We start from the raw sequence: 24,338 nt of genomic DNA on the forward strand, positions 1-24,338 counted from the left end.
TTAAAATGAAAGCTTGATGGGGTTTAGTGAGGCATTACAAACTGTTGATGATTACAATATCTGGGACTTTGATAAGCTGGATGTCACGATCAACCTTCTAAAAGAAAATAAATAATGGGAGCAACTTGAGCAACACTAGAGGATACAAAAGAAGGCTTAGTGATGATAATTTGGTCTGCGCCTTGACAGCTTCCATGTATTGATTGAATAACAAAATGCATGATTGTTGTGTACCGACATCTATCATGTTGTCATAATAAAATTAGTCCAAATGCAGAAGAAAGTGAATCACAACATACAGCATAAAATAAGATGCATAAATCATGATGTCAAATGAGTGACACCATACCAACAGCTAAGCCAAAAAAAGGCAGGATGTTGAGAGTGCTCGAACAAAGAGTCTCTTAAGTATGCAATAAACAAATCAAGAAACATATAATTCTAAAAGAAAAAAAAGAGAGAAATTTCCCTACCGTATGATAAGATTTCGATATAGATCCTGTCCAGATATTATAATCAATATTTGGTTTATTTTGGGTATGTAGGATCATAAAATCATGAGATGATACAACTTGAGATTCTAAAGAAAGTATAATGCTAGACTTGTTTCCCGTGTCAAATGCTTATCATTCCTGATGATTTGCAGAGATTATAATCAATTAATTCAAGTGCTAAACAAAGCAGTGAGTTCAAATATCCAATATTTAAAGATGAGCCTAATTCATTATATCGAAACTGCATAGAAGATGGAAAGAAAAGCAAGAAAGATGTATTACCTGAACAAGTCATTCTTGGCATTCGGTATAAACACCGAAGAAATCACGTAAAATTTGGTTCCACAGATATAAGACAGACTCTCCTGTCCTTTCTCGTGCTTGACCAACACCTCATGTGGCTGTGAACGTAGCCTAGACAATGTCCTCTCTGCGAGCAATTAACAGGGGTGATGATCGGAGGCAGCTCTCTTGGCATTGTAGGAACAAATCGGTTCTGAAGCAACTGGTATTTGCATTAGTTAATATGCCAAAGATTGGAGTGAATGGTGCTACTTGTAATGACCTTGAACTTGGCCCAGAAAGTCTTACATTCTGCAAAATGTGTCTCACCATAGATCAGTTGGTAGAGATTGCAACAAGGATATCAGATGTCCAATGGTCGCTGCTCATTACACATGAACGTTTCTGTGAATCCTGTGCAGATAGTTTGATGGACCGAGATTTGGACAATACCAATCCTGTACAGATAGTTTCCTTAACTCTTAACAATAACCACCACCCTGCAAATTGGCAAATACCAAACGTTAAATTGCGAGTAGTAAGTATCTGTTGTCAGAGTACTTCACATAGATACTAGGCATGAGTTTCATCAGATGCATAAATTTTTATGGTCATGGCAAAAGTTTGGAAGCAAAACACATCCATTTTGAGTGTCAGAGTTGATATGAAAAGATTCAATATGGTGTACGGTAGATAAACTAAATAGTTAAAACTGAACTTCTATAGCATACATTGAATGTAAAATTAATAAATATGTATATATATGTATATATGTATATACATATATACATATATATACATATACATATATATACATATACATATATACATATATATACATATAATTAAAACCCTTTTCTCAATGATTTAATATAGAAAAAGTGATGTACTCGATCGAAGAAGGACAGTACATGCCAATTCCTAAGAGATGGTTCAAGGAGCAACTGTACACATAAGAGATCAGAATACTCTGCAGTACATGATTCAATGGTGTCATTTTGGACCAGCCACGCTTCTTTAGCTTACAGATTGCTTTCCAGAAAGGTACAAATTCGTTCACCAACTCTATCTATCACAGACTTAGTAGGGATAAATCTTGAATGAAGAATGTTGAGTGTTGACCAAACAAATAACTCATAATTATAATTATCTTTGCTCCACATAAACAAAGCAATAAATCCTTGTTATCAGAGGAAATGGCATGGAGAGAGGCATCATCTTAAGCTAGTTACTATAAGTTTCTCAAAGCAGCCTATCAGAGCATACTGACCTCGAACTTGATGAACCAATCGATATCCGCGTCGATCCGCCGCACCTCGCGATCAATGTCCTCGTCGATCGTCGGGAGGATGATAAGAGGCCACTCCCCGGACGAAGATGCGACCCTCCGGTCGTCCAATGAGAGCCCTAACCCAGTGGAGACCGATCGCGGCTGGAGGAAAGTTGCGAGTTCTCCAGGAGGTCCTGCTCCTTGGGGCGCTTCCTCTTCAGCTCCCAGCAGCTCCATCCGCCAACGACAGCGGCCGTGGACCCTGCGCCGGGGACGAGGCCCATGACATGGATGACTACCGATCGAAGCCAAACAGGAAGAACGAGAACGGGAGAGGGTCAGCACTGCACGAACCGAGATGAAACCCTGGAAATAGGTCGGGGAAGGGAGAAAAGTGGATTACAGGAAGGTTTGGACGGATCAGGGCAAGCGGCAAGGCTTAAGTCGATTGGCGCGGAGGTTGGGCCATCAATCGTTTTTGCCGACGAGAAATGGATTAACCACTTTCTTGCGAGCAGGAAATTGGGGAAGGGAACCGGATTGCAGAACCTGAAGGGAATCGCCTGATGCTGCTGCTGCGGCGCCGCCGCCGGCTGTGGGAGATGGTGGTGATGGAGGGAAGAACGGAAAACGAAAAGGAGAGAGGAGCATCCGCAGAGATAGACCGCCACTAGGAGGGAGCTGTTGTATGGTTTCGGGCAGCAAACACGATTCGTCTATTTCTGATGGTCGACAAATCAACACCGTATTCTTTCGAGATGGAAGAGATCACCGCCTTGGGCTGGTCCAACCAGACCCAGACCCAATCTCTATACCCGAGACTCATCTTGATCCCTACTAGGTGGGTTGGATTGATCGAGGTGAGGTCCGAATTATTACTTTCGTAGGTACATATTTATTTATATATCATGTACCAATATTTTTCTTCTTGACTTTTTCTAATTACTTTTAAATACAATTTTCCTAATATATATATATATATATATGTGTGTGTGTATATATATATATATATATATATATATATATATTTATATATTTATTTATATATACACAAACACACACACACATACATACATACATACATACATATATAGCCAGCAACTCATCAATATATGATGTATGTATATATATAATATATGTATATATATATGTATATATATATATATATATATATATATATATATTTATATATATATATATTTATATACACACACATACATACATACATACATACATACATACATATATATATATATATATATATATATATATATATATATATATATATATATATATATATATATATATATAGCCAGCAACTCATCAATATATAGTATTTTCCTAATAACTTCATCTTTTGGAATTATTGATCAACCAATTAAACTCTTTATCAGGAACTACAAAAGAATAAAGAATCAACAGCTTAATCAAGAACCACGATGAGCCTGTTGTGTCCTTCGTTTGAGCATTCAAACCTTTAAGCACAAACAAAAGCTACTGTTTGCAAGCTGCACTAAGCTCTCCTATGCTTGTCCATGGCAGACAACAATTCCTGTGGCTTCAGTGCACAGATATAAGCTTATGAATTCTGCACATCCTTTTATGAACTTATTTCAGCAGTGTCATCCATTTTCAGGACCAAATCCTCAGTGGAACTGCCAGTTTTCGTTCTAACTTCTTCATATCCCTCATTTTTCATTTCTGTTCCTATCACATGTGCAGAGTTCTCGACAGTTCGGAGTCTAGATGGTGTTTGCGTGTTGGGTAGAGGAAGAGACTCATTGCTGGCCAATCCTCTCGAAAGAGCTACATACCGAAGAACAAGCTGCTTGTAGCAATTTAGAAGGCTTTCGACATCATCAACTGTTAGATCTCCAGCACTAGCAAATAAGAACGGGTAGTCCTGAAAACATCTGCTTATGTTTTCATCCTTCAAAAGGTCAGCAGTTCCTTTCTTCTCTAGATCTGAGATGGACAACCTATTAGCTAGTGGCTTATCCTTTCCATCCACATCCTGGTTTATAACATAAGATTGGCTTGGGGCATGGTGTCCTTCAACAGATGCTGTGTTGTCCGGCTCCCTGTTGGCTTTCACTAGCCCTAAACCTCGTTCCATGGTGTCTTGACTGGGTTCAGGTTTCTGACCTTCTGTCCCAGTTGATATGCCCATTAGATGTGCTCTGGCAGATTGCATTTTCTTTTGAAACTCTGCCTCCTCCATTGAAAGAGCTTGTGCATCAATATTCCAAATAAAAGATTCTGCAGAGAGGATATTCGTGAAGAAATATGCAGCTTCAGAGACTAATCGTGACTGGCACCTGTAGCGCTGTATGTATAACAGGTTCGAATGCAGTTGCGGAGGGTTTGCCTGAAATTTATAAAAGTATTATTAATCTTCAGCAGGAAATGCATGATGAAAGCTGCAAATATCAATGAACACGTAGAAGTTCCTTCAGAACCTAAGTTCTTCTGGTTCTCTAGAACACAATTATGACCCACTATTTTTGTTATTTGGCGAGTCCCTAAGGAAGCAGGGAGTCTGGTAGAAACAAAGTACAGTATCTATGATACAGTGTAGTTAAAGGTGCTCGATGCTAAAGGCATCAAGGTGCCAAAACATTCGAGGCACCAGGCCAGCCTAGGTGCTTATGAATATTAAAACTAAAAAAATATATAATTAAGGAGAAACAACATGTTATATATCAGAAATTCAAAACAGCAACATTCAACAAAGAGAGAATCAAACAAGAGAGGAGATGGATAAGCAACAAAGGTGGAGAGCATACAGTCAGGGCCCAAAAAAAGGGCCGATTTCTATCATCCTTTTTAGCCAAATATGTTGGAAACTTATTGTTTATCTTGTTATAATTGCACATTAATTTTGGCCAAAGTCACTTCTTGAATCATGTTATAAAACTGAGAACTCAACTACTTGATGCAACCACCAACTTATCTGATGAATAAAAATAGTTATACCCTGCCTATGGTAAGTTACCAATATTTATGGATTCATGGACTTGACTATGGTGGAATAGCTGGCACACAATTGAAATGGAATGAGAAATGTTAAAAAGCAACTGCTTCTTCAGCATGGTCATTGCATGGAAAACATACCTTTATGGTAACATAAATGAGGACAGGAAGAAACTCATCGGCACCTGGAGGGTTCTCATTTGATGTGATTGAAGCATTTAATAGCAAGTTATTAATGACTTTGCAACAATTGAGGATACAAATGAGCTTGTCTCTAGGAGCCTTGTACATATTAATCTTCTGCAGTTCCTTTTGTGCAAGCTATCACAAATATAAACAATATAATGATTAGAGATAACCGTCTTGGTGCCTGTAAAGATAATTTCAGAAGTACTAGAGCCATATAATGCCCCAAATGTTACTCTCTAGGAGCGTTGTGCATACTAATCTTCTGCAGTTCCTTCTATGAAAGCTATCACAAATATGAACAATATATGATTAGAGATAACCGTCTTGGTGTATGTAAAGATAATTTCAGATGAACTAGAGCCATATAATGGCCCAAATGTTAATCAATAATTACTAAATTAGCAAATGTGAAATGGTAGTTATTGGATGTTAAAAGCTGTTTCAAAATTCGATAGAGAAGTGTGGAGGTCGGCATTTGGCTGACAGTACATCATAAAAGGCAGTTCAAAGTTCGAACAAGGAAATCCTGATTCAACATCAGCAACATCTTAGGAGTAGATAACAATGAAAAATTGACTCAAATTAGAAAATTGAATACAGATATGTGACATGACATCACTGGAGATGCTAAGATTGTAGCGAAAAGAGCAACATCAAGAAAAAGAAATTGTAATTCTTTGTGGATGAAGAAGCAAATGCTGTACTCAGAAGAGATTATCTGAATGTGAATATGCAACGTCAGACTGCAAAATCAACATGACATATACTGACAACATCATAAGCAAACTTACAACACTAGGAAAAAATATATGATTATAGTAAGATTATATAAACAAGCAGGGTATAACTTAAGCACATCATCTAAAGGCCTGAATATCTTTGACGTCCTTTCCAATAATTAAATTTATGACATTCTCAATTGAAAGTAAATAATTTTCCCATAAATAAATTTGCCACCTAAAAATAGGAAAAGCAAGTAACCGTTGCAGCATCAGGCATTTGACAAAAAGGAGAAATTAGATCGCAATATCAGAGTATATACCAAGCAACTGGAATTTCATGATAAAAGAGAATATCATGCACTTAAGACGAATTCAATAGATAGCTTAATTAAAATCGATATCCATAAAAGCGAGGAAACTGCTCCATGAATTTCTTAGTATGGAGTTTAAGGGAAAAAATTCAGTAACCATTGAATTTATATCAACAAAGATTATTACACAATGGAGTTAATTACCACAAAAACATCTGCTGTTGATACTTAAATTGTTCTTTACATGGTAAATTACAAAAAAATATATGTTATTCGATGGTAATATCAACCCCCAAATAATTCAAAATATCTTAAATCATTCATCAGTTTTCACCATGCCAAATGATTCTCAAAATAGTTAGCCAAAATTTGGTTAGTTAGATATTGTCAATGGTACAATAATTATAACATAAATCCAGATGGGTTGAGATATGGAAATCAATTGTCAGAGGTATGATTTCGTTCAAGTGTGATGAGTGATAAGGCCATTCTCTCAGTTAATCAACTCACCAGCCATGATGTCTCATTTTGGAAGGCCTTCTTTACATCTAAATTTTCAGGCCGTACAAATTGTTGTAGTAAAGCCATCTTCTCAGTAAGTTCTTCATCACTGTTTGCATCTTCTTGAACTGATGCAAATACATGATTAAAAAGTTTTGTCATGATATATTTCTCCAGGCCCTGTAAATATGTATAAAAAATGTCCAGAAACATCCTTAAGTTCAGAAAGAAAAAATGATGATCAAAGCATTGACAAACATGAATATGAGTGTAAATATTTCCATAATGAAAGGTGCAAAAAAATCATGAAATGGAACCATTGATCAAGTTGTCTGAAGGAAAGTCACTCAGAAATATATATGAACAAAACTAAATTGTCACATATTAGCCGTTTATTCCTACGGACAGGCTCTGACGCTCTATCATTGAGAAGAGAGGAAGATTGTGAAAGCAAACTTGCAAGTTTACAGGCATCAGCACTTACTAAGAGACATAGATGTCAGCATGTGTAACTTGCAGATAGTTATCAAAAATCACAGAGTGAATGGAAAGGAATATGGACTTTTGAACATTGAGTAAAGGGGAAAAACAAAGACATATATTCCAGTAAGTCATAAGATCACAAAACACAACTGACAAGAGAAGCCTTACGTTGTCACTTGATGAGAAATGTGGGTAGACTAACAATTAGTAAGGTCAATAGATTGAATCCAGAAACCCCTTGCAAAGACTTTGAAACGATGGACACTGATATAGAGATTTTATTATGTTATATGAATATATACATGGAACAACTCTGGTCAAGAACTGTCAAATGAGCTTTCAACACAAAAGGTAAATCTTTAATGAATATTCCATAGTTGGGTTCACTCAACAATCCATGACCCTTGTTCTTCTTAAAGAAAAGGAAGAGTAAATGGAGACCTATTTACAACTTTTAACCATTGAAAAAACAGAAAAATTCCTTTTGTTCAAAGGTCGAGTCATATACTAGCTATTTGAATCTTGAAGCAAACAGTTAGAATCTATGGTATGGAGAAATTACAACAAAAAAGAAAGGAATCGTCGACATCTAATATTCAGCAGTACTTATCTTGATCCTCCTACATGTCTAGATTTGTGCCTCTAGAGGGCTACTACTTGGATTGGTAATGAACCAGACATTTCTAGTGTAGTTTTTTCCTTTTTGTAGTAGATTTAGGACATTGCCTCCGAAATTGATCTGTTTTTTCCACCAATGAAGAATTAGTGCAACTTAGGAAATGAACATTCAGATAATACTAGCAAATATAAGGAAGCTTACTTAGATATTTGTAATGTCTAATAGAAATATACTTGGGGGTGAGCAATGGCATTGTAAAAAGTTTGCTTCTTTATAATCTAAGAGACCAGGATTCGAGTTAAGAAACAATATCTCTATATGCGGGGATAAGATTATGTACATTAACCCTTCAAAGACCTGCACTGATGGGAGTCTTTTGCACTGAGTTTACCCATTACAAATAGAGATATGCTGTGTGTCTATTTGATTACATGTATATAAGCATCCTTTTGACCTTCACAAGTTGTTAAAAGTATCATTATCCTGTGATAGGATAAAGATCAGCAATTTTTATGTATCACCTTTCCATTTTCAGAAAATGTTTTCCATAAAACACAAAAATTGTGTTGCATATCCCAATGAATTCATGGAAAACAACTTGCAAAAGCTCACCTCTCCAGAACTTTCTAGTTCTTCTTCCGAACTACCAGCCCAAAGCGTATGGGCCCTAAAAGCTCCTTCCATGTTGGCAAGAAACTCCTGTACAGCAGCACTATCTTTTTCTGGATCAGGTGCTTTATTTGAAAAGGATGTGATGAAGCTGCCATATCAAAATAATCAATCTTAAGCACATTACCATATCAGATGCAAAAAATATTAGACATTTTTTACTACAGTTGGTTTCCTATCAAAAAAAAAGCTGCTGAAGAACAAAATCAATGGCATGCATTGTAAAACAGTGTAACCTATGTGACAGTTTTGAGATTTTCAGATAAAAGATCTGCAAAGCCATTTTTCAAGATGGTTTTTATGTATTAGGAAATTAACATTATTATCTGTAGTATCCACATAAGAGCGTAACAACCCTGAGATGATTTGCTAAAATTAAGAGAACATAAATAAGAAAATTAAATCTCAAACAAGGAGTGAGCATTCATCCAAATAACAATATTAGGTCAATAACGAGCTCAACAAAATTGTCAGATTTGCATTGGCCGACACCTGCCAAGACTGAACCAATATTGCTTGAGGTTAATATTTTACTGCATTTCTGATCAGGATTAGGATAGATTGACCATATCTATGATGGGCTTTTGCAAAATCAAAATTGTGACACTTAAAAATAATTTATGGTCCCTCTTTAGTTTCTGCAACTATTTGATTGTTATTGATAGAGAACTTTTACAAGATAGAGTTAGCAGCAAACAGAAAAAAAAAAAAAAAAAAAAAAATGCAGCTAAGCCTCCAAAGCACTCATTTAACACCTGATATTACCATACAGTATAATTTATTTATCTCCCAAATAAATTGATTGCTTCCATTGCATAAATCCTACCCCATGGATCGTACCAGATATGATGAACGGATAACCTAGCAAAGGCTTGAATCCAGAGGTAAAAACGAAGGTTCAAGAACCAATTATCATCCATAAATTGAATGCCACAACTGCCAAGAAAAGCCAATATCTCTAATGACGGCTGAGATGTGTAAGAAATTCAACAGGCTCTTCCAGTAACAAATCAGCACTGGCAAACCAAACAAGGTCACCGTAATGCTAATCAGAACCCCAATCTCCGTCTACCCAATGGCAATGCAGCCGCTTGACAGAATCAAATCGAGAAATACCACATGTTTTAAAGCCTCTACATGGAACGGAAGAGGGGGGCGCTGACCTCTTGATCGATTTGACAAAATCGGAAGCTGAGGGGTGGCGCATCCGCTCCAAGAAGTCATGCCAGGTGAGAGGGGCGGTGGAGGAGCCGAAGGCGTCGCCGCCGCCGCCGCCGTTCTCCATCTCGTGGAGGATGGTCTTTCCACGCAGGATATACAGATCGAAACGTTCGCCGGGAAGACGAGAAGGAAGAAACCAACGAGGTTTAGAGTGGCCGATAGAAGAAAGACACAGGAAGAGATACGAAAGCCTCGCGCCTCCGACGGCCAAACGAGTCACCAAACTATTTCCCCTTTTTTTCTTAAAAAAAATTAATTTAAATTAATTAATTTTCGCGATCTTTTTACTATTTATAATCTTATTTTAAAATCTTTTAATATTTCTAAATTATTTATTTATAAATATTTTTTTTTTTTTGTTCTCCCTTCTCTTCTTCTTTGTTCCTCTTTTTTGATATTGACAAGAGAGATATCAGATTATAAAATAAAATTTATGAAAATAATAAAATTAGTAATATCGAGATTATAAATAGTAAATAATATTTTATTATTTTAAGTGATTATTAATAATAATGGAGTTAAATAGCAAAGAAGAGATGTGAATAGTAAGCTTTTTTATTTTACAAATTTATCATTTTGGACCTTTATATCTTTTTTTTTTACCTACATACCCTCTAGATATTTAAATATTTCTTATATATCAATTATCTTCAACATTCCGTCACATAATTAAAATATTAAAATTTTGGATACCTAAAATATTTTTATTATTTTCATCAATTATTTGATCCCAAATATTTCTAAATATTTTTAAAATGGTACTAATATCAATTTGAATTAATAATTAGTAAGTTAGGCTTATCGAGGTAATTAAATATTACCTCCATAATTAACTATGATTAGCATCTCGATCCTAATATTTTAAAAAGTAATATTGGGTTCATACAATTATGAAGGTGAAACATTAATCCCAATTCTCTTTAAGTCGTTAATTTCGTAGATGAAAAAAATCACACGTATTATCACTTCAAAAAAACTCGTGAATGGAAGGATAAAAATATAATTTAATTATTCTATGCGATCGTCACACTTGTCGCTCGCCACTTGCCCGTAACACTTATTCACTCGCATCTCGCCAATCGTACCTACTCACTTGTCGCACTTGCTTGATCATCGTACTTGCTCACCCATCGTACTTGCTCACGAGTGAGTGCGACGGATAAATGATGAGTGAACAAGTGCAATAGGCGAGCGATAAGTGAGCAAATGCGATGGACAAGTAGCAACAGACTACAGACAAGCAATTTGAAAAGATAATAAAATTATTTTTTTTATTTTTTTCATTTGTTTTTTTGTTATATGTGTGATTTTTCTCCTGAAGTTAACAACGTAAGAAGAATTATTGTTAAATATTTTACCTTTAGGAACCCAATGTTATTTTTTTAAGTATAAAAATTGAAATATTAATCATAGTTAACTATAGAGAGTAATATTGATTAGATCATCTTAATATAGTCTTAACCTAAAAAATCAATCCAAGTTCAACTCTCATTTGACCTGAATTACCGTAAGTTTAACACAATTGAACCTAATGTCTATAACATGCATGCGGAACGCGTGGCTAGTGTTATAACGAAGAAACAATTCCTCTACGATCATTAACTGATTGATTTAATACCTAAATTAAGAGATTGGTTAATTGCAATCACCCATGATTTAGGATCTTGGCAAGCTTGTAAATATGCAAAAATAATATTATGATGCAATATCAGAGCCTCTTTTCTGAAACATAACACCCACCAAGGTATGTAATACTATACCATACCGGTGTTTCAAGGTTGGTTTGGTACGGTACAGTACCAACGTACCGAGCAGTACACTGGGATGTACCGAACGATTTCCTTTTATTATAGCACTGCTATAGTGTATTACTGTAGCACGATCTATCGATGATCCGCGTACCGATATGTCGTCAGATCGGTACGTACCACCCGTACCAAGCGATACCATTCGAAATTGTATGACACTCACGAGTATTATTTGAGTGGTGGTGCCTTTCTCGATCATTTTGCATCTTCCACAGTCACTATGCCGCTGCATCGAACCAACATATCCTTCTTGTCGAGATCTTAAATCAAGGTTGATTACATTCAATCAACCTCTTAACTTATGTATGAAACCAATAGGTCAATTATTATATAAGAATTATTTCCTTACGTGCTGTGAACATAATAATCTGAAAACTATTTCTTTGTAAGTGTTATAATAGGTGTCAATCGTTCAACACGTAGAGGAGTTTATAGCCAACCACTATTTAATTTGAAGCACAAGGTATCGAGAAATTTAGGATTTTATCCCATACTCATGTAAACACTATATATCATTATATGTTACCTGAATGAATGAGATTAAGGTGGTGATCAATTATTGCTAAATTAATGGTGGGGGAGACGTGATCAATTACTAAATGTTATTTATAAAAGTATTATCTTCTTTTTTTCCCTTCTACTTTTAACCTCATACATTTTGAGCAGTATACATTAAGTATAGAATAGATTGAGACATTTTTTAGGAACATGCACAAAGTGCATGAAAAAATCATGTCACATTGTAATTAATCTCTATTACCATGATAACCTCTTATGGGAATAGATTGAGACTGTCCAGACTAGTCTAATCTAACTAACTAATCTAACCTAATAAGTATAGATATAAATTCATCAAAACTATAGAACATGTATTTCGGAATACAGAATTCATCTTTTTAGACCCAAGATTTGGAATTGATATCCTTTTCTGGTTAGACGGTGAAACATTTCGAAAGAATTAATTGATCCAGGGGGAGTTTTTTCGTCTTGAAACTCGATTCGTTACTTCAAGTGGGTTTTCAAGTATTCATCAAAAGGAACAAATAACAATAAAATTGGTTTAAATTTTTCTAATTGAGTCGATTGGATAATGTTTTGAGAGAGTTTAGAGGGCTAATTATAGATTATCTTATGTAATTAACTATCAAAAATTACATTGAATCCTTATAGTTACAAAAGTGAAATGTCTAAGTCTATTTACTCTAACGATGTCAATTTTATCAACGAAAATATAAAAAATATATATATATTAAAAAATAATTTTAATATTTTAGTTGATGGTGATAGATGATGGCATCATTGGGGGCCGCATGTGACTATTGTGGATTAGAAAAACGATGATGAGAGATGAGGACCGCTTTGCATCTGCGTCAATGCAATTGTCGAGCGACCTTTTCATCATTCTTCATTTGTGCCAATATCAATATAGTTGCTGAGTGATGGCTCTCATCTCTTGTCGTCGTTTTTCTTATTTACAATAACCACTTGTAGCCTCCAACAGCATCGTTATCCGTCATCACTAATTAAAATATTAAAATTATTTTTTTTTTCATATTTTTGTTGATAAAATCGATTACATCAGGATAAATAGACATAGATATTTTATTTTCGTAATTATAAAAATATTAATATATTTTTAAAAAGTATAAAAATTGAGATATAAATATAACTAATGATAGAGATAGGGATAATATATAATTAACCCGTCGCAATGTTGCACTTGTGATAGGAGGCTGCACGTGAAATGTTCGATAAAATGATTGTACGATATATTTGCTTGCTCAAGCTGCGCATTTGGCTGTTGCCTGAGTCTTCGCGGCGCTTGTAGAACTCGAGGCAATGTTGGCCTGAGAAAACGGAGTTTAAGCTACCTATTCTGAGATCGCCCAAAGACCGTCAGATTCTGCGTTCTGCTATCCAAAGTTGTAGAACGGGATGGCTTGGTTAGACACGGCTCCTGAACAAGAAATCAATCGCCTTCGTGATTTTACTGGGAACCATTACCATGCTCCAACAGGACGTGAAGAGAAAGCAGGGAAAGAACACAATGGAAGCCAGTTTTCTCAGCTTGGTCTGCCATGTTTACCATCTGCTATTATTGTGAATCCCTGCAAGAGCAGACGAGTGGCCCTTTCTCCGGAGGGTCCACTCGACCGTGTCTTCTCCGACCAGGAACAGCAAGTTATGCAGCCCGTTTGGGGCTGCCGCGAAACGGCCGATCAAGCTTCCAGGTGAGAAACACCTGTGACATATTTCGGGAGCTGGTGCTGTCCTTCTTCGACATCCGGCGTCCCAAGGACCGCCGAGTCATGGGGAGCCAACAACAGCACTCCACGACTGCTTGGCGTCTTGGTGCGAACACAGCGACGAGGGGGACACGCGAGCCTCGATGGGTCACAGACTGTCCATAGACGAAGCTGGTGCTTGCTTGCAGTACTAATGCGTTACCGATGGCGGAGCAGTGCCGGTGAGAAGGATCCAAGAGTGTCAGTCGTGCACGAGTCAGCGGCAAAGCCATTTGCTTCTGTATTCTAGTAGCAGCGGGCAGGTGACCGTTGGCGATGGTGGCACGGTGCGGCCAGCAGCAGCAGCGGCATCCGCGGCGGCACGTGTGCTACAGAGACTGCCTCGATATTATACACCGGTGGTTACTTACCCACTTCCTCGGTAAGTGCTTCGCTATGTGCTTCATTCCGAACTCCATATATATATATATATATACATATATATATATATATATACATATATATAGATATATGTATGTATATATATATATATATATATATATATATATATATATAATATCACAGGAACTATATATATTACAATTGTCATATTAAACAACAGAAAGAGCCTTTCTCTCTTTTATGTTGCTGCTGTGTTCCCAAAGCTTGCGGTCTCCGAGGGAGAGATGGGCCAATGAATCCAACAAAAACAAAGCCAAAAGATATCAGTGATCGCATACTTCGATGTTCCTCTTCTATTTCCAGATTTATAATACAGATAAAAAGATTCGTCATGCTTATAATACGAAAAGTATTGTCTAAAGGAAGCAGTGTTTTTTTCTGTTAATAATAGAAAAGAATACATAGTTTTTACGATAATACAGCCCGTGTACTACAGTTCAGGATCGGGACACCGCCTCGGCCAGCTTCCCAATCTTGACGGCGATCTCCGGTGGTAGCTTCAGTGGAGGCCTCCGCCGCTGCTCCGGCCGGAGGTCGAACCCCAGCAAATCGGAGACCTCCTCGGAACTCCACCCCGCCCGCCGGAGCGAGTCCGAGCAGCGGACCGCCTTCAGCAGGAGCGCGTCCAGAACCACCTGACCGTCGACCGCCGCCGCGTCTCCCCTGCCGTCGCAGAACCCGGTCGCCGCCGTCACCTCCACCATCTCCGCCACCTCTGCCTCCCCCCACCCGCCATCCTTCAGCACCGTCCCCATCCGGTTCAAGTAGCTCCTCACCCAGTCGGGGAGCCTTTTGACTCGAATCTCCAGGAACAGCTCCGGGTCCGAGGCGGAAGAAGCGCTCTGGCGACGGCGGTCGGAGGCGGCGGCGTCGCTCCAGAACTCGATCCAGCGGGGAGTTTTTCCGGCGATGGAGTCGAGGCTCCGCCTCGAGTCGGACGGTGGGGGCGGCGGCAGGAAGGTTTTCTCGGCGGCTGAGAGCTGGCGGCGGAGCGGCGGGGCGGGGAACGAGGAGGGTAGCAGCGACTGCCGGCGAAAGAAGTCGGCGAGGTCGACGCCGCAGCAGGAGATGCGGGACTCGTCGACGAGGAAGACCGGGTTCCCCGCGAGCGGGGGCCGGACGGGGAGGTAGCAGCGCTCGAAGACGGGGATGAGGAGGGGAGCGCGGCGGAGGGCTGCGCGGGCTGGGTCAGCGCCAGCGGCTCGGCGCCTGATCTGGAGGGAGGCAGCGGCGAGGGGGAGTCGGAGGGCGGGGATGAGGCGGCGGGGCTGGCGCCAGTCGGGAAAGCCGGGGGCGGAGGGGAGGGCGAGGGAGAGAAGGGCGCGCAGGTCCGGGGGGAAGGCGAAGGAGAGCTCAGCCTCTGCGTGGGCGAGCTCAGCGGGGGAGAGCCCAGGGAGGAGGGGGACGCCGGCGGCGCGCAGGTGGGAGAGGACGGCGTCGGCAAGGGGGGAGAAGGAGGCGAGGCCGGAGCGTGGGGAGGGGGCGGGGGCGGCGCGGGCGGAGAGGCGGCGGAGTCCGGCGGCGTAGGGGGCCGGGATCAGCCCCGAGGGCGCCCTCCGGTCGACGTCGGCCATCGTATCTGGAGCAGATGCTGCTGACAAGTCCTCGGTCTCTTCCAGCACCGGCAGAGACGGTGACTCTGCCTTATATATATACATACGTATCCTATTATTTGAGGGAAAATTATTTCCTTTCGGACTAAAATACCCCAACTCCCTGAGCAGAATGAAATGAGAGTCCATTTGGTCTTCCGGTATTTTGAATAATTATAAGGGCAATTTAGGAATAGTATAATTAAATCGATATGTCACTTCGGAAGTTACCCATCGGACGTACGTCCCCACCGCAATGGGGCCCCGCAGGTGCTATGCACGTCAGACGTCACCAAGATTCGGTGCAGATCTTTGAATCTTAGAAATGAACGGCTCTGATTCGATCCCGAGATGCATTCCCATGCAGTCGTCACCCTCATTCTCTGGCGTTACAAGGAAGAAGAAGAAGGAGAGTGAACGTTCATGAACATAAGTTCTGCTACTCTGAACTCAACCACAATGGTGAACTGCTTCTCCTCTTCCAAACATGAACAAACCAAAGCAAGTTACGAATATTTTAACATCGAGAGAGATTCTCTCTCCGTCGAGTCATGATTTTGAGACCATATGATCTCAGGGTGAACTGCTTCTCCTCTTCCAGACATGACAGTACTCGAAAGAACACATGAGACCCTAAACGCATGAAAGATCACGTCGCCAGATTTCTGATGAGTTACCCTTCTCATCTCGTATGACTCCATAGGATGCTTTAAACTACATTTATGAGCAAAGCAAACGGTGGCTCTTTCTTGGATGGCAGGGAGATGAAGTCACGGGGGAGCCATGAAGAAGATAACCACAAGGGTGCCTTTCACGGGTAGTGATGATATCGCGACATGTACACCGGTGCTTATACTGTCTTCCAGCTTCTTTCTCATCTCATTATTTTCCCCCAAATGTCATTTAAAGATCTATATATGATATCATGCATGCCTAATTAGTTGGCAAGCAAAAGCTACTACAAGCTATTATTATGGGGTTGAAGGAGACCACAATAGAACATTGTATGAATGCAATTCTTAGGACTAATCAATTCTCTCATCTTCAAATTTAAGCTTTTAATGAAACAATAATAAATAAGATACAATCTAGAAAAAGTTCCCTGTTCTTTTTTTCTTACCATCATCAATAGTTTTATGACTATGTATGAGAACAAGGCATAATGATATGAATCTTCTAAGCCCATTTTGTTGGGTGCCAACAACATGAATGAATGGTCAAAGAGGATAAGAGGAGATCTAATCTTATGTGCGACGCTTACCCCCTCATCGAATGCGCCACCATGCAATAAAGACATGGAACATGGCCGAGCACCTCATCCATGTGAGCCTATGCTTCTTTGGAGAGACAACCCTAAAGAAGAAGGTGGCACAGAATCAATCTGCTCTTTAGATATCAGAAACCACTGAAGCTAAATAAATGATTTAATATACATGAGATTACATGTGGTCAGTGGAATCCAAAATCTTATACATGTAATGTGTATGTGGGAGACTGTTATTTAATCTTGGGAATAATGTGGCATGATCGATTTGATTTATTATCTCGTTAAGGTTACCACGATCAATTTAAATTACTTTATTGAGTTTGAGTGAAATTGATGAGGTTGGAATATACTAAGTTGCAAGTTATGAGCCAAATCAAGGCTATTTATTAGTCATTGAATATATGTGGCTCAAATTTTCTAAGTGAGAGGATTACTTATTTCTCTTTCCATATTCCCTTCATATATAAAATTTTAATTTTTTTTAAAAAATATTTGATTATCCTTACATGTGAATCTATTTTTTATATGTATATATAGATATCCATATATATAGATAGATTAATAATGTTGATACTATTGCAAAGTATAGATAGATTAATAACTGACACAATCATTTCTCAATTATTCTCTCATAAAAAAATAAGTAATACTATAATAAATTATTAAGGATACGATGAGTATACTAATATTAATTTCACCTTAAGTATTTTGGATCAAATATTATATTAAGTCAGGTTATGATATTTGGTATCAGAACTGATCTAATATTTAGACATAATAAAAAATTTTAAATTAAAAATAATTATCTGTGGATGGAGATAGCTCTTAGAGCTATTACTAGACTGCATCTCATATATATATTACATTAGAATTCGATCATAATTATGTTAAATCTTAATGAAGATATCTTGAGTTTGATGGGTATATTATTATCGACTTCAATTTATGTCGTAAGTGACATAGATTGTGTAGCTCTCACGGCGGCAGGACTCAACAGCAACTACTAAATGCAGGAGTACAGATTGAGATGGTCACCCATCGATGTTGTCCCTGTGGCGATGTGACATAATTGATTCTTCATGTGCATGAATGTAGACACCATGGGAGGTGAAGGACGTCGACGTGGTTTCTCATCTCATCTCATCTCATCTGCCGTCTTGAGAATTATTTAGAGTCATTTATCGCACTATGGAATCATAGTTTGGTGTGCTGCAGAGGAACAATCTATTCCTGTGAAGTATACGACCGATGGATGTAAGTTGTACTCCCGATGGAGGGTGAGATGTTTGTTCTTCCATCACTCTTAGTTTTCGTGCGAAGATTGGCTTTTACAGCGTATATGATTCCAAATTAGTATTTGGCCAAATAAACAAAATAAATCTCAGCTACATTTCCATGATAAATAGACTTCAACATCTTGCCTAGGCTTTAAGAAGCATGGGAAGATGCATGTCCAAATCATGAGGGTGTAACATTGTGATCCTTAAATGCGATAAGGCTATCTATCCAACCAAGACAACGGCTTCCCAACTCCCAAGTTATGTCACTTCTTCTCATGGATGGCTCTTCCAAGTTAGATCCAACATATAGGAACAGAACTAAGAACTATCTCCAATATACTGACATTTATCCAAATTATAATAAAACAAGCTTGAAGGTTGTGGTATGGTAAATGTTAATTAGTCAATCAAAATCTAATATGTAGATCCTAATCAGCCCATGTCAGTATATCAACATCCCACATAAAGAGCTACTGAACTAGAATTAAGACTGCTTCATGCATAATATAAGCTCTCTCATATTTAATACTATATTTTGACCTCGGAATATCTTACTAACTTGAGTTCCAGAGGCATCTCGATAAAAATACCTTCTTGCACATAAAATTTGGGATTCCAAATCCGGTTAAATGCCTCTTGCAAAAGCAGGTCAGGTTAGCTTCAGCACATCGGGTCGGGCTGATGATCGAATTTGCCATTAACAGATTGGATATCCTGCAGAAATGTTTGTTATTGACAGATCAATATTTTTGGAGCCATAAAACGAAAAGATGAAAAAAAAACGTCGACATGAGAAATGAGGGACATGTAAGCAAGGCAATACCTGTTTGTTAATTTTGCACTCTCAACTGACTAGCAACAAAGAGATATAATAACCATGATGTTTAGCGAATTAAGAAAACAAGGCTTGCTTAAGCAAGCAATAAAGGTGCAAAGTACAGACTGACCATTTTAACACCTCTGTATCGGTTCTTGTACATGGCAGATAACCAGGAAAGAATTGCTAATCCGATCTATTCTTGCGAATTTATGGAACACAAGATGACAAAGTAACACACTGTTATCTCAAATCTACTAAGGCCTCAGAGTAAAGGGAGCAAAATGTTCTCAGTTACCACAATCTGCAGAGGAACTGGCTCTTTTGCATGCTGCCGAGGCATAGAGAGCTGACTTGATAAGCTGTTGAACTGCCGATGAGGTTGTGCCAGAAGTAGGATCCATTAATACCAACAGTTGCAGCGATTATTCAGTTATCTGTGTAGGCACAATCTAGATAAAGAAGGGAAAATATTACAACATATCAAGTGATTTATATGGTAAAAAGAACTCCAGAAGAATCATAGTAAGGGTTATACCTCCCTATGGACGTCTTCTTTCCATGGCTTCCTTCTTGGTTTGACAAATTGAGCAAAGGAAATTACCATTCCGGGGATGCACTTTTCCAGGTCTTGATGAACCATCATGCGCAGAAACGCCTTCCCTTGCTTTCATCTCCAACTGGAAAATAGCAGCACAGTTGAGCATCTTGAACATGGTACACACTGGATATTCTAGATCTAACCTGCCATTGCACATTACTTGTTGATAACTTGACCTTTTTACTGTTGCAGATCACATCAACTTGCATAAACAAGCACAAATTTTCACAAAAAGCTCCTCTTTGTTGATAGGGGCAAAAATGGCGATGTGACACGCCATGACAGCATCCCCCTGAGCGACACACTACCCGAGGCTCTCCATACCCTACAGCAGCTCGGCCTCCCACGCAACCCCAGTGGTAATGTCAGACGCCACCAAAGGTACAGTCCTGCCCTGCAGACAGCTACGTCAGGTAACATCAAACCTCCTCTATAAATACCCCTGAGTCCTAAGCAAAGGGGAGCACACACTCAACACACGAAGGTTTTTCCTCCTCCAAAACCCCCTCCACATCTTTCTCTAACTTGATCGTCGGAGGGGTCGGGCCGAGCTCCCGACCCGACCTGTGTGCAGGTGCGAGACGGTGTCGCCTCTTCCCGGTGCTACGGCGAAGCTGCCTCCCGACCCGACCTACCGACCCGACCCGCCGACCCGAGCTGCCGACCCGAACCACCGTGCTCGGCCGCCGGGAGACCCCGAGGAACGCCCCAGGGAGATCCCCGTCGTCCGGACCCGAACCGAGCCGCGACGGCCCCGAGGCCACGGCTAAAAAAGTTACTTACCGTAACATTTGTCTTGATCTATATGTATATATATAACCTAGCAGGAGTTTCTACAGCAGGAAGGTCTTCATTTGATGCTAAGTAATCCTTGTGACATTAATTAAACAGCAGGAAGCTCTATGTTTATTCACAAAAGCTCCTCTCATTGCATTTGCAGGACCTATGAATTCCTATGCCCCTCCAGCTTCTCCCTTCCTACTCTAAGCCACATGATAGGCTGCAACTTGATTATGCCAATCCATAGTGGATATCATGGAAAACACCACAAGACATTCTGTATTCCAGTATCTTGTTTATTTCTCTTGAGATCAGCATGAGCAACAAACACATATTCCCAAATATTTGAGTTCAACTATAATGACCTTTTTACTTGGGCCATAATCTACCTTGCATAAGGTGGGTAGCAGGTGGTTTGATTGGGCTATACTAAAGATTGATAATACATAACTAGTCCTTGAAATCAAATAATACCTAAGGAAAACCTTTGAATGACTTCAAGATATATGCAAATTTGCAAACTCATGTTTCACAAGGAACCCCATCACTTTTGCTGGATGGACATAACAATATAAATATGCAAGAGTAACACTCACACTGAAAAGATGATATGCGGCAAAACAATAAACAAACTGAACTGAAATCTAAACTAGCAGTTTCATATATACTATAGAATTCAAGCTTAAATCTTGTTAAGTCAGGGCTTGCTGCAGTACACTGACCTTTGAGCAAGGACTGGGGACCCATAAATATTTCTTCAACCATGTCTGCTTCAAAATAGTCTCTATCTGAAAATAATGATGATTCAGAAGATCCTCAGCGGAACATATTCTTAAATACACTTGTTCCTGGCCTCTAAAAGGGTGGAAAAGAAGGTGATATTTTCTCTGATGGTAATATGTCAACCACAATGGATGTAGTATCATCTTGAAGTCCCACTGTGTGCACAGCTTCCTGAAAATTGAACTCAAATTGTACCGTGATATAAGAGCCATTGTATAGAAGACTTTGTGTTAGTACTTTTAGGAGTCTTAATTGTATTCAAATTAGTTAGTAGAATCCTAATTAAATTGAAATTCTTTAGTGACGTAGTATTTGTTCCTATAAATATACCCCGAGTCTTCTGGTTTTAGTGAGAGGAAAAGTCAAGGCACTTTGGTTGCTCCTTAAGGTATTCTTTAGGGTTTCTAGAAAGGATTGAGAGAAAAATTATTTAGGTTTATGTGAGAGAGATGTGCAAGAGAATTCGTGTTTGAGTGGGGATGATTAAAGGGTCTTATAATTGATCTTATATATTGAAGAATTTTGTTTTCTCCATGGATGCAGATGAAAATTATCGAACCACGTTAAATCTTGCATCGACTTCTGGTATATTCTTTTGATTGTTAATCTCTGATGGATTTATCTTTTGGTTTTTAATTTTTCTCCTCTCCCTCTTCAACACCTTAACAATTTTGATTGATAGGCACAAGCCACCAGGCCAGCACCAAAGAGGGCCAACCTGGAAAATATTTAAATAGAGACTAGATGAAGGCAAGATAATTTCCTAAGAAACTTAAGATCACACTCTCATGCTGACATGACAATTTCTTTTATAAAATCAAGACTCATATATCAGGAACACAGCAGATAATACAAGTATATGATCTGACATTTTTTTACAATTTCTATGGTAGACTAGATAATCTAGACAATCCACGGCCATCATCTATGAAACTTGAATCAATAATGACAAACATCTAGAGAACATTAAAAAATACACAAAATGTTAAGTGAAAAATCAAATTACACAAAAACTACCAATGTTCATTATGATCTGAGATATTATATTTGATATAATTGTTCGGAGTGCATAAAACACATCAATGTTAAAATAAAGTAGATGTATCCAAAAGTTTTATTCTTTTGAAATATTCCACATGTGAGTATCAGCATTGACATGACAAACATTTTGTAGCATTCATGCTTCATAGGTTTACAAGCTTACAGACGAAATTTGTTTTGCCCTTTATATAATAAACGGTAATAGCATCTTGCTCATTTATGCATAAAAACACTGAAAAAAATGAAAGCAAGAGAGGAGGTGGAAAATAATAAAGAAAAAAGAAAAAGAAACTCATTGGTGCCTTACAATATTAAATAGAATGCAGAACTGCTCTGTCTTCTCGTCTTGGAACATATGTTGTTATAACAGAAAGATAAACAACTCTAAGAATAAAATGAAATATAGAGACTTGAAAAAGCATCACAAAGCTAGAAAAGTGCGAATAATGAAGAATAAGATACATTGGTTAGTTTGTTTCCATGCTGCTGACTGCTGACAATTGCACATATATATTATAGTATGTTGTTAATAATTCCATTTCTACAGCAAATACTATACGGATCTAATATGTTTATGCTGATCTATTAAACTTGTACCATGTTAGTAGTTAGTACACTGTACTATTTGATACAAGCTGAGAAACACCAGCAATGTCTTCCCAGAACCAGTTCTGACAAAAGTCATTAACTTGTGTGCAAGAATATCCAAGGATATATCTGTCAACTAGAACGCTGAAAAGAAGGATGCTGCAGAAGATGGAAATTAAAGAAGAGATGTTAATGAAGCAGAAACACCAGCTGAGAAAATGATGCATATTACTGCATCAGTTCCTCGTGGAGAAATTATAATCTAGAAGATGTTTCTTCATGGTAAGCATTAGTCTGCCGAGCTAAGGTGCTCCACATAGGTCACAAGTGTTATACTCTGGAAGTTATTCTGTAGAAGATAATTAATCAGTTGTACCATATGTAAGCTCCAATAAGTCAATACATAATTTCGCTCATACCTATTTCCTTGAAATTTTTATCAGTTTTAACTAACCCTACAACCAAAGCTCTTGGAAACGCTTGAATCCACTCATTCCTGCTAAGATCTGATGGAATGACACTTAAAACATTGTTCAAGAGATTCTCCTTGGAGTATATAGCAGCTGCTCAAACCCGTTGTGACCATCAAAAAGCTGTAAGAAAAAGAAAACTCCAGTGAACATATTCTGCAAGCCAAAGCAAACATAGCCTAAACACAAGAAGCTCTTGATAGTAAGTGATACATTAAGCAACATCAATATAATTGATTTAAGCATATCAAGTTTCTAACAGTAGCTAATACAAGAAAAAGAGCTGATCTTGGCTACACAGTTGAAGTACACCAACAAGCCAAAGTCCCGTTGACCTCTCACATTGAAAGTTCAAGCAACAATTGTCTGAACCCCTTAAGGGAATCGATCAGCTTTACCAACACTCTGTCAAGCCAACATATATCAAAAAAAGATCTAACGGCATCTCCTCCGCGAAAAATCACTACCTCTTCTGTAGACTGAAACTCTAAGTACAGAACTGAGATTGTGTTACCTCTTCTGCAGTCAAATCCTACAAATACAAAAGAGACTATCCAAAATATTGACTTTGTGAGTCAGAAGGTTTATTACCGCAGGAACCGAGACCGTGGTGTCACCATGCCCGGGAACTCGCTGGCATTCGGTCTTCACGAGAGTGAAGTCCTCCCCCTTCTTCCTCTCTCTCGCCGCCTCGTAGAGTACGTCCGGCTTCTCGATCCTTTCCCACGACATCCGCCGCCTCAGGATCACCGCCAACGGGACCGTGCCGTCGCCGTCCAACGCCGCCGCGTCCCCGCCAATCTAGCCGGTAAAGCAGCTTCGATCACTGGTGGCACTTGTCCGCATCCCCGAAAAGTGGAGTGGGGAGTCCGATCGGACTGAGTCATTTG

General features: G+C 38.8%; 2 protein-coding genes and 2 long non-coding RNA genes across 5 annotated transcripts; all 4 read right to left on the minus strand.

The window, feature by feature from the left end:
• On the minus strand, positions 1–2,738 carry LOC135628422 (uncharacterized). 2 transcript variants are annotated; one of them, XR_010492847.1, is made up of 3 exons: positions 2,047–2,738; positions 777–1,276; positions 1–240 (listed from the first exon to the last, which is right to left on the minus strand). It is a non-coding gene; the product is annotated as an uncharacterized LOC135628422 (long non-coding RNA). The 2 variants fall into 2 exon arrangements; XR_010492846.1 differs by having other exon boundaries at positions 1–1,276.
• Positions 2,739–3,529: 791 nt separating this feature from the next.
• On the minus strand, positions 3,530–9,927 carry LOC135637757 (vacuolar protein sorting-associated protein 9A-like). Its single transcript, XM_065150530.1, has 5 exons — positions 9,677–9,927; positions 8,457–8,604; positions 6,752–6,922; positions 5,161–5,340; positions 3,530–4,414 (listed from the first exon to the last, which is right to left on the minus strand). Exons 1-5 carry the CDS (start codon positions 9,796–9,798, stop codon positions 3,647–3,649), a joined length of 1,389 nt encoding a protein of 462 aa, XP_065006602.1. The 5' UTR covers positions 9,799–9,927; the 3' UTR covers positions 3,530–3,646.
• A 4,569-nt stretch (positions 9,928–14,496) lies between these two features.
• Positions 14,497–15,803, minus strand: LOC135637761 (uncharacterized). Its single transcript, XM_065150536.1, has one exon. The coding sequence runs from the start codon at positions 15,801–15,803 to the stop codon at positions 14,667–14,669; it is 1,137 nt and encodes a 378-aa protein (XP_065006608.1). The 3' UTR covers positions 14,497–14,666.
• A 3,015-nt stretch (positions 15,804–18,818) lies between these two features.
• Positions 18,819–24,338, minus strand: LOC103979603 (uncharacterized). The gene is made up of 4 exons (XR_010492850.1): positions 24,040–24,338; positions 21,289–23,571; positions 19,724–19,865; positions 18,819–19,637 (listed from the first exon to the last, which is right to left on the minus strand). It is a non-coding gene; the product is annotated as an uncharacterized LOC103979603 (long non-coding RNA).

This window comes from Musa acuminata, chromosome BXJ1-3 (genome assembly GCF_036884655.1).
Source record: "Musa acuminata AAA Group cultivar baxijiao chromosome BXJ1-3, Cavendish_Baxijiao_AAA, whole genome shotgun sequence".
Lineage (NCBI taxonomy): Eukaryota > Viridiplantae > Streptophyta > Magnoliopsida > Zingiberales > Musaceae > Musa > Musa acuminata.